The 11,905-nt window shown below is 39.3% G+C and overlaps 1 protein-coding gene across 1 annotated transcript in view; it reads left to right on the forward strand.

The window, feature by feature from the left end:
- Positions 1 to 10,708, forward strand: part of kcnd1 (potassium voltage-gated channel, Shal-related subfamily, member 1) — an 83,337-nt gene extending 72,629 nt beyond the window's left edge. The window contains exons 7-9 of the mRNA XM_085394132.1: positions 4,593 to 4,688; positions 5,352 to 5,602; positions 5,718 to 10,708. Coding sequence (XP_085250258.1) covers positions 4,593 to 4,688; positions 5,352 to 5,602; positions 5,718 to 5,925 — 555 coding nt within the window. The 3' untranslated portion in view covers positions 5,926 to 10,708. The remainder of the gene's footprint in view (positions 1 to 4,592; positions 4,689 to 5,351; positions 5,603 to 5,717) is intronic.
- Positions 10,709 to 11,905: the final 1,197 nt, after the last annotated feature.

Below are 11,905 nucleotides of genomic sequence, written 5' to 3' on the forward strand. Positions count from 1 at the left end.
AGTGGACTTAATAAATATGTTCAAACTGTCTAGCAAAATTCATTCTATATTTTTGACATTACACCAGCTAAAACTATAACCCTGGCTGTTTTTATTTTAATGACCGACACTAACAGAACGCAAAAAGAAAGTCAAGCTTGAAGGATTTCCGACTCAAAAACAGGACCGTGACAATTATTACAGTGAAATGTATTAATTGTGTAAATATAGCTATTTTGTAAAAATGTGGATTTTGTCCATTAACAATGTTTTTCTTAGAAAATAGTAAATCCATCTATCAAACGGCAGGTACCAGTGACTATCCAGAGTTTTTCTGAAAGTTTGAAGATTTACTTGTGAGTTGTTTTCTTCGAAATCCCCCCAAACAGTCAATGTCATTTTAGTTATCATCTGCAAATTGAATTCAGTATTTAATTTTTAGAAAAGTGAGCTGCAGATTTAATGAGTTTTGACATGCTGAGGTGAGGCAAGACTAAGAGAGAGGCAGCAAAACAAAGAGCGCCTCAGACCCTCAGACAGACGAAGAGCTGCTGCTTCAGCAGTTTGGTGATTCACTAATAAGAAGCGCATGAGGAGAGTTTCCACAGCAGCAACTTGGCAAAAGAGCAGTGGAACCTGATCACTGTCCACAGATGCAACAGACACAAACAACAACGTACTGTGAAGATTTAAATCAGACGGTTAGATACTTTACTGATCGCACAAGGCAAATTCGGTAGTTTCAGGATCCTGCACAGGTTGTTGTTTTGCACATAACAAACGGCAGCTAATTGGTGTTTTTTTCCTAGACACATAGAAACCTTTCAGATGAAACCTCAGCAGGATGAAATAACCCTGAATGCTAATTAGAGTCTTCTGATATCATCTTACATTTCGTTGACAGATACACCTGCAGATTAAGATTTTACATTAAACACATGATCAGAATAATTAAAAAGCAGCTGACAACCGAAACAGTTTTAATATAATATTTCGGCATTAACCCACAAGAGCCAGACCCATTTTTACAGTCAGGAAAACTATGAGAGAGTAAATGTTAAAACTGATCAGGAACTTTCCTCAGCATGTAAATGGGCCCATGCTTCATCAAAGATACTGCTGTCCCAAAAAAGCTGCCCTGTGGTGAATCATATTATGAGTTTATGGCTCAGTCGCACTAGAGTAAGAATTCAGTTTATAAATGCAGACAGATTTAGTTTGCAATCAGTCACAGTTGATCTGGCCCAATCAGCACAACTCATCTGTGGTCGGTCTGTTTGCATAGGGGCCGTAAACCGGTTGCATCCTGGCTATATTTCTACATAAAAGCGAGGTTGCTGAGTGCCAATGTCATTTTGCTCTTGAATTTGTATCCTCCAGCAACTACATCTCTATTTGTGCAGGAATTTCAGAATGTTTATTTCAAATCTACGAGGTTCTAGCCTGACTCTGAATGAAAGCAGTTAGTTAATTTAGTTCAAACTCTGTTTAATTGGAATTTCTGCATATGTTGATGGCAACAGATGGTAAAAGTTGCATTAATGTTGGCCATTCATGGAGACTCCAAACACTGTTGCCCCAGTGCGACTCTGGTTTTAGGTCATAGTGAGATGTTTGTTAGTTCCAGCTCCTTGAATGGATGCTTGTTAAAGCATCCATTGGCATCACATTTAAACAAACTGGGTGAGCCTACAGTTTTAGCACCTTAGATCCAGCTGTTGTTTGGGACGCAGCAGAAAAGCCAAAATAAAATAAATAATCTGAAGCTATCTCTCGGTGTCCAGTACTGCACCATTTTTGCATCTTTTCCTTGTATATATTTCTCTAAAATGCTAGTGATGCTAGCTATGTGACAGAACAGCCATACTTAATGTGATTAAAGATGTCCTTTAGTTTCCACTCTAAACTTCCATTTAAATACCAATAACTGTCCAACATTTTCAGAGAAAAGAATGGTTTCTTTTTTTTGTTATAATTTCAGAACTCACATAATTTGTTGGGTGTGAGGAGTATGAAAGATTCAGAGGAGCCCTCGGCCTTTTAGTCTTGTTCCTATTTACTAGATGGATGCATCCCACAGTGTGAACCTGCAGGAATATTTTTATTACATTCTGAAAATAAACTGGATCTAAATCACTGCAGATCTGAGGAACTTTCTTTTTTTATCTTTCAGCTTAATCGTGACTCAGACTCTCAGTTTTTTTCTTCAGTCAAGAGGATGAAAGATTCACCGGGTTTAAATGTTTTATCATGAAAACGGCTTTAGGCTCCAGGTAGAGGGTGAGTGGATGGGTCTCACACAGAGACTCACACAGATATTGTTGAGTCTTAATCTCTCTGCTGCACTGAGCCAAAATGAGGGATGACTGCTGGATTTAAAGAGTGCATAATGAGGGTGAAGAGGAAGAAAAATGGGGTGCAGAGAAAGTGGCGAATATATGGAGAAAGGGAGGAAATCTGTGCTACAGGGCAAGAAGAGAGCTTCATTTTTCTTCATCATAACACGTGAAAAAAAGTTTAGGGAAATAACAAAACTCAATTAAAAGCCGGCTGAAAAAAAAAACAAAGCAAAATGAGAAAGAGCGAGATAAAGGTGATTAAAATAAGAAGAAAAGAGTCTTAAAGATGTTGATCAGCTCTTAGTTTGGCCTTTTAAAACATGAAAGGAAAACTTTTGCAGTTGTTTCTTATTAATGTGGAGAAATGTGAACTGAAGATGAGTTACTGATAAAAAAAACTAAATTCTAGTAAAAGAATTCTGCATTTTAAATCAAAGATTTGTCTCAGGAGACTGAGCCAAAGGGAAGATTATGAGCTCATTCAAATCCAGTGGTGGAAATCACACAGTCTCAGCATTAAAAATGACTCCTTTACAAGTGCAAGCAAATATTAGTTAAAAGGTTACTGTTTAAAGTGCATGTATGCAGAAGCCTCTTTTTGCTGCATTATTAATCTTTTTTTACACGCAGATTATTTAACTGTGACAGTTTAGAAAAGCAGTTATTTTATTATATCCTCAGTATGAGCCGTCAGCTGTTAGAGGAACGCTTCGTAAAAGTGGTGAAAACACAGTATGGTCCTTCTGAACAGGTGTGCCGTCTTATGTGGGCCTGTACAGCAGCTTTATCCCTCAGCCCGCCGCCCCACATAATCAGACAATGTCCCACATTTCACAAGTTTATGAAAGTAAACTCGTGAGTCTCATAAGAAACACGTACCTCAAAAATAGATGTTCTGATCTATTTATGCTTCCCCTGCTGCAAATAAGATGAAATGATTAGAAGACAGAGCAGCAGCTGAAATAAGTTTGAACAATAATGCAAAAAGAGAAAAAAACAAAGCACAAACGTTGAAGCTTACTGATTAACACATTCACCATGAAAATCCCTGAATAGTTTCCAGGTGGAAAAATGAAACTCAGTAGGTCACAAACCCGGGTGAAAGGCATCTTGAATCCATCCTTTGTAGGGACCCTTGGGAAATAAAGGAGTGGCTGAAAGTACCTTCATTTAGTTGGAGTTGGGAAAACTGTATTCAAATAAATGGACTGTTTCTGTTCGGAATAGTTGGCAGCTTTGTGCTTATTCAGGAGGTATCAAAATTTGAGAGCATCTCAAATTTTTCTGATACCCAGTGGAAAAGAAGTCATATTTGAGTAAATGTTCTCATTTTCCTTGTATTTTGCCTCCTCTACTTTTATTTTCACCTAATTTCCTTTTAAAAATAAGATTTGTTATTTTGTTACATTTTCATTTCTTGTGTCCTCAGGTTCTTTTACTTTTACATTGCAACTGTTTCCTCTATGAAGCACTTTGAACTTTTGTCACGTGTATGAAGTGTTATGCAGCTAAAAGTTAGTTTGTGCCCGTCGACCAGCTTGTCGACAATCAAGTGTTTCCTGACAATGTGACCAGTAACATGTAAAAAATGTTTTCATTTGCCTGGAAAACTCCAGGCATCATTACAGCCTGGAGCCAACACATACAAGGAATTAATACTTGTTTGTTTTTTATGCCGATGATGCGAGTTTCTACATCACATCCGACTCATCTCAGCTTTATCTCTTTCCTCTTTCTTCAATAAACCTTTAAATGCAGATAGTTTTCATTTCCAGAGTCTTACTTTAGTCATATTTGATTTGGTGTAATATGATATATATGATAAAATATGATATAGATAACAGATATGTAGCTTTAAAACCCGTTCTCCTTTTCACTACTTTAGCACCACTGTACATATTCCTTTAACAAACAGCAAACTCAGCTCATTTGCACTCATGTTTTATGAGCATGAGTGCAAATGAGATTTAACACTGCACTGGATTGCTCAGGATCAAACATAGCAGACCCAACATAGAAAGTGATTATTGTGGTTTTACTGGTCAAAGAAGCAAACAAAGACCAGTATGAGCCTACAAATATTCATTGAATACATGAATGTGTTGATATTTGACATTAAAAAGAGGAACTGAACTTAAGTTTTTGTAGAAAGAAGTGTTGATCATAAGAGAAAGGACGTTTGTTAAGAGAACCTCAAAGTGTGAAGCTATCATCACCAATTCTACAAAACAGTCTATTTATTAAACACATTTTATTACGTGTGTGTATTTTCAGGGTCGTGACAGCGATAGCACAGCTCTGTGTGTGAAGAACAGATCGGCTTTCGAGCACCAACACCACCACCTGCTGCACTGTCTGGAGAAGACAACGGTGAGGTTTCAGACATTTAATTTCCCTCAGGACCATCAACTATTACATCTTATGCAGACAGAACTCAAGCTGCCTCTTACTTTTTTGAACACCAGTTTAAAATATCTTCAGCAGTTCTTTGTCTTTGTACAAAGCCTTAATATAAACTCTGTTTCTGATCCTAGAAACAGAAGCTGGATAAACAGACTCACCAAAGTTTCCTTTAAGTCGCCCTTCTGGATTCTCTCAGTACATTTTGAAATTTACATTTCATTCAGCCCTTTTCATCCATGCCATTAAAATAAGCTTACAGTCATTCAGTGTAGAGAGAGAGATATTTTAGCTTCACTTTTTAAGACGGTCAGCAGTCACAGACTGAAGATCACACATAGATTAATGAACAGAAGAATTTCAACAGCTTCATCTGGAAAAACTAAAGACAAAAAGACAATCATACGCAGAAAACACCCTAAAAATAACACAAATATCCCAAAAATAAAAGAAATGAGAAGAAAAAATATACTTAAGAGACTGTAAAATTAGGCCACAAAAATATGCAGAGGCAGAAAATCACAAAGATTTAGATTTACGACTTCAGAGAAATGCAAAAGCGCATCTTCCACAATCCACACATGCAAGATTGAAACTTCAGCTGACCTCCCTCCTTCCTGCCTCTGCTTACAGAACCATGAGTTCACAGATGAGATGACCTACAGCGAGCTGTGTATGACTGAGTCAGTGGGCTTCAGGACCAGTCGCAGCACTTCTCTATCCAGCCAGCAGGGGGCACAGAACAACCCCACCGGCTGCTGCCCCCGCAGGGCCAGGAGGCGAGCCGCCATGCGCCTGGCTAACTCCACTGCATCAGTCAGCCGGGGGAGCGTCCAGGAACTGGACACCCTGCATATCAAAACAACCTCCATACCGCCACAAACGTAAACACAGATGCTATAATCAGATAAAGATACACACCTGCGTATCTAAATTTATCACACAAATAAAAAAACAACCTTTTGCTTATCTTTTCTTTTCTCTTTTTCTTTATTTCAGTCGTTCCAGTCTGAACGCCCAGGCTGACAACCTAAAGCTGAACTGCGGGGAACAAGATTTCACTGCTGCGATCATCAGCATTCCCACGCCGCCGGCCAACACACCGGACGAAAGCCTCCCCCCATCGCCTGCCCCCATCCCCGGCATCCTGCGCAACACCCGAGCAACAGCTTTTACCCATGAAACCGTCAAAATCTCCTCCTTATAACCTCCAGCTCCACACATGACATCCCTCCTGACACCCCTCCGCCCCACCAGCCACTTTCCCAGTGAACTTCCTTTGAACCTCTGATCCTGGATCTGGGGCGCTGCTAGCTGAAATATCGGGAAGAAAATACTCAGATTGATTCCTGACTGATTGCTTTAACTTCCACATGCATTTCGCTGGTTACATGGATTAAACAGTCGTATAGCTAAAACAGCAGGTGAGATGGGAAGAAAAATGTACGACCACATCCAACGACAACTGAAAAATTAGAACCTCAAAAAAAAAAAAAAAAAGCTCAAATCAAAAGCTACAACTTCATGAACGAAGCAAAAGACCTTCTTAAACCTTTAGGATCCACCCTCATGCATTTTGTCTCCTTGCACACATTTGACCCGCCTTGCACAGTTTTGACCTTTTAGATCTCATTGCACAAACCCATGAAGGGTTCAACCTGAAACATCAGTGGAAAAGAAGCCAAGACTCCAAAAGTCATCCCGAACTGGCTGATGGTTTGGCTGGCTTCGTTTTCCCTCCTTTAGAGGAGGCATGCTAAATGACTGCTGACGACAGAAGTTTTATTTTTCAGTGTAAACTCGACATGAATGGACTGAGTGGTTTTATAAAAACAAGAGAGCATTACCTGTTGCTTTGGGGGGGACCAACAACCACCAGAGGATCATTTAGAACAGGCTGGTTTAGTTATTGGTAAAAGATTTAATGGAGATGACCTGTAGACAACCAAATAACCCTCAGCAGCTTGAAGGGCCATATCTAAGACATTTTGAGGTTTTTATTTTCTTGTAGGAAACGTGTGCCGGAACTTTTGTTTTCTTTGGCTGGATTTCTTTTCATTCCAACGACAGACTACATGTTGAAGCCTGAATGGAGCGACAGTGCTGCACAGCTAAGTTCACTTCTGGATCTCTTTTGCTTGAAACATGAAGGTTTAAACTCTAAACAAAAAGCTGAAAGACTCATCTGCACTCAAATGGACTTTTGAAGAGTTTGTGGACGAGCTCTCTGACGGTTCTCGCTGAGCAGCTGAAGGTCTCATATTTAGAAAATCAAGGAAATCATGAAGGGGAACTCTTGATCACTTGAACTTCAAATAATTTGGGAAGCTCAGTGAAACCCAACAATCTTTGTTGAGCAACTCGCAAAACTACACTGGGCAGTCTGCATCTTTAAGGAGCTGGTCTGAGCAGCACTGGACTCACCTGGTTTTCTAAATAAACTGTGGAGAGTTAAATTAATGGTCCTGGACTGGATTACTCTGGTCTAGTCTGACTGTAGCTCTGAAGTGTTTGTCAGTGTTGACACTAACGCCCAGACCGGGATCAAGAGCCTTTTACCTTTCAAAATATGCAACATTACAACAAGCAGGAAAATAGCATCAACAAATGAACAGAATAATATTAATAACAGTTATAATGTGTGTGTTTAAAACTACAGTAATTATTGCAGGGAACAAAGTGTAAAGCAACTAAAAAATGCATTTGTTATGCGATCTTTCCACTGAGAGAGAACATAACGAGTATTCTGCAATAGATTTGAAGGGGAAAGGAAACGCCGACACTGAAAGCTCTTTAAGCGCTGAGAGTACGTTCGCCCCGACGACGGACACTTTGGAAGAAAAAGGCTTGTTTTTCACATCTTTGCTGAAGTGGAAAACATCCACATGAGCAATGATTCACGCTTGTTTATATCATTAGTCCTCTGTTTCTTCTGTAATGTCTTCATGCTTTTAAAGGCTTTAATACGAGTAACTCATCCACAATATTTATAGAGCTTATTTAATCTTTTGCCAACATGCTCTTATAACATAAGGTAATGTTATGATGCTAAACTAAAGTTCCAACAAATGAGAAACTTTTAGAATTTTTAGTTGTTTTATTTCTTTTAAATGTATAATCCAATTAAACAAGTCATGATGCTTCTTTACAAATAGTTGTTTCTCTGAGCACGAGGCTGCCAGTGACATTCAAAAGTGTGAACATCTATCAGCTGGACAGTAAGTCAGCTAAGTATGTTACTGTTAATGGATCGGGCGAGTCCGTTTTTAAACCAACAAAATCACTTCATAACTGTAAAAGAAATGTTGTTGATACACCTGGTAATCATGTTTACACTTGTAATGAAACCGCTCTGCGACCAGACTGAGACGCCTCCTCCGGGGTCACACAAGTGAGATATAATGTTCACATCTGTGCAATCAAACTGCACCAAATAAGAAAATGAACCAGAGTTCAATTTGAACAGACTAAACAGGGCATTTGTACACAGTCTTTACCTTACACGTTCAAGAGAGACGGGTCTCCTTTACTGGCATCTGAACGCTGACAGAGAGGAATCTGTGCGAGAGTCTCAGTCTGTTATCAGCTAAATCCACAAAAATCTAAATCTAGTATAACTAAAATAATGATCACAACTCTACAAATAAGGGATTTGAAGTTGAACATTAATGTTTTTACTTCTTAGTATGCAGGCGGAAAGAAATGGTAACTCAATATGAGTTTAACTGAGTTCAGTGCACTGATTTGAGTAAAATAAAGGCTCTGTTTGCATCTATGGAAACATGTAGCGTCAGCGCTCACTGGGCGGAGACTCGTGCTCAGATGTGTTGAAAGTTACCCTTTAAATATACGTCAGCACGTGCATTCAAAACCATACATGCTTTTTCAAGAGTGGACGCCGTCGGCCACGTGTGAGCTCAGCCGCGAGCGATTTGTTGAAGCGTTTCCTTGAACCATTTAAGAGCGAGTGTGAATGCGTGACACACAGACAGAAGACAAGAGGTACATACTGTAACATATTTTGTATCATAAACTTTCACCCGCATCTTCCAATCAAATCCTCAAATCTAAACAAAAAAAAGATAAAAATAGAGAAAAAGAAAAAAGAGATGAAAGTCATCGGGTATCTGACTGGCGTTCCTTCGTGCATGAGCCTCGTACAGTAGAAGTAGCACTACTGATCATAGGAATTTATAAAGCATATCAGAGAAAAAAAGAGAAAAAAACACGACATAGTGGGGAAGAAAATCTCATCATCTGTTCTTTTGCATGACGACTCTTATTGTTTTCTCTCCTGCCAGTTGTTGGTTTGTTTTCCTCATCCCCTCTGTCCCTGAATCTTTTCAAGACGAGTGTTTGCACCACCGAGCAGTTAGATTACCGAGAAGCAGATTATTATCAGTGAATCATTCAGGCATGTTCCTCGCCAGAATGCAAAGTGTGTATGCACGAGGTCGGGCGGCTGTTTGTGCGTGTACGTGTGAATGCGTGTATGTGTTCGTATGATGAGCAGTCACAAATATGCATGGATACCGTTATAGGTATTTTATCTGTTTTCTCCTGTAGTTTAATGAGAGAGCGGGGACTGGACGGACGGGCTGGACGGATCTTTGGCTTGTTTTCTGAAATACCTTCGCAGTCTCAATGTTTTCGCTTTATTCTGTAGCTATGGCCTCCAGCTGGCATCCACCCCCCCCACTGTCTGTGTCGAATGACAATTACACAAAAAAGGCGCATTGATGCCCACTCGCTTACTCTTTAAGTCAGTTATTATCAAACTTAAAAATAGGTTGTGTTAAATTAGCCAGCTGATACGCTGTGGCCTCGTTGGCCTTCTGACTTTTGTTTTTACATTTCCTTTCCCTTACACGTTTCTTTTAATTATTATTACTTTTCAATTCCAAAACTGTGAAGCAAGTTCATTTTTTAAGTTGATATAAATCCAGTGTTATTTCATGAGTGAGGTACTGTCACTCATGCAGATGCTGATGGGTGGAGGGAGCCATGGCTGGGATTCATGGCTTGACTGTAATTTACTGGGGTCTGCTGTTTAATGTCATGTTGCTTTGTTGTCTCTGGAAATCAGGAAACATCTAAATTTAAATTTGAGCGTCCTGCTTTGGTAATTTAGTCCTGTCATAAACCTTCATAGAGATGTAATATATACGTTTCAGTCATGGCTTACAACGGGACATACGTGTAGTGATTCAGGGGGTGACGCTGTCCTGGGGACTGGCCTGACCATGAGATGTAATAATCACGGTTTAAGTGTAGTGATTACCGCAGTCATAGATTTTATTGTGATTGGTCGGCAGGTCCAAATTCATCCATTAACCCCCCCCCCCTCCAGTCAGATGTTCTCTGTATGTCACAGTTTCAGCACGAGGTTTAAAGAGCAACCTAATAATTCCAGTTATTAATGAGAAATGTAATGAGATGAAATTAAATGTAATGTAGTAATGAGAAAATAACAATTTTCCTTAATGCTGTGTTTAGATTTATAAGCAACAGGAATCTCCTGATGAGGATCCGGAGTCTTGGGGAAAAATATAAACTGTTCTTTCTGACTCTGTCTACTGCTTACACTGTTATATTTTTCCAGAAGCCCAAAGGCTACTCATAGAACCAGAGTTATGTGTGCAACAGATTTGATGAATGTGTGAAAGACTGTTTCCAGTTAAAACTGGGTGTTAAGTTGCTCTTTAACTTATTTATGTTGCTTTGAGAATGACGTGGTGGTTCTAAAGCATTTGAGCACAGGTAATTCAATTTAAATGTCACTTTTTTTTAAATGTCAGGTGAACCTGACTGAAGCACACTGGTCTGATCCTGAGGTGACACAATGGGAGCTTAGATGAGATGATCAGCAGCATTTCAGACGCCTCAGAGTTAAAATGTTGTTGTTCAGTCTCAGAGAGAGAGTGAGGAGCGATGGATGAATGACGGAGAAAACAGCATTAAAGCACAGAGGTGTATATTCCATTCCACTAATAAAGACAACAGAAATCAGAATGTGGTGTGCTGCGTTTGTTCCTCAACATTTATCCGTCACTGTTACAAACTGCTCGTGCAAGTCCACCAGTTTGTAACAAACCCCAAACTGTCCAAAATTCCCCAGAATCGCTGTTGGCTCATTATTTCTGGATCTATTTTGTATCTAACTTGTGAGCTCTAGCATCAATGGATTCAGGGGTATGCTTGGTAAAACACTGACCTCTAGTGTCGTGTATACAGATTACAAGCCACTGTGTTTCCTTTTATTCCTTATTCTGACATGGACACTTAGTGCCCTGTACCAAATTTTGTTACCAGATAAAATGGTACAGAAATCTGCAGGCACATTTGCAGATTCACATAATAATAAATATGTAAGACGTGCTCCTGCAAATATCACAGAAACAGCCATCATTTTAAAAGGGATCTGATATAATCGAGCTCCTGGTTTTCTGAAGTTTCTCTGCTTTTCACTCATTTTCAGTCGACTCCTGATATCTGACCATTTTCAGAGGATTATTTTGTCACTTGTTGAAGCACTGAACACTGACCTATGAATCAAGGCACCTAATTCAAGGGAGTGATGTTGTGTCTACACATAGCATACTGTACATTTTCACTGCTATGCAGATGACACCAAACTTCAAGATTCAAGATCCTTTATTTGTCACATGAATGTCGCATAAATATGCAAATACAACACGCAGTAAAATGTGTCCTGACACACTCAACTGTGCAAAAAAGAGAGAACATTATATACTTTATCTATCTTTATCTATCTATCTATCAACTTTATCTATTCATGAAGCCAGATAACACACACGAATTGCTTAAACTGCAGGAATGTCCTGGATGACCTCTAATTTTCTGCTTCTAAAATCTTAGAAATATGGTCTCTAACCAGATTCTTACTCTGGATGGCATTACCTTGGCCTCCAGTAACACTGTGAGGAACCTCGGAGTCATTTTTTGACCAAGACATGTCCTTCAACGCACATATTAAACAAATATGTAAGACTGCTTTCTTCCATTTGCATATCTCTAAAATTAAAAATATCCTGGCTTCCCTTCATTGGCTCCCTGTTAAATCTGGAATTCAAAATCCTGCTCCTCACATACAAGGTCTTAGATAATCAGGCCCCATCTTATCTTAATGACCTTGTAGTACCATATCAGCCTATTAGAGCACTTCG

This window comes from Rhamphochromis longiceps, linkage group LG20, assembly GCF_057381845.1.
Source record: "Rhamphochromis longiceps isolate RC_006_pf linkage group LG20, R_longiceps_female_GT1.1, whole genome shotgun sequence".
Lineage (NCBI taxonomy): Eukaryota > Metazoa > Chordata > Actinopteri > Cichliformes > Cichlidae > Rhamphochromis > Rhamphochromis longiceps.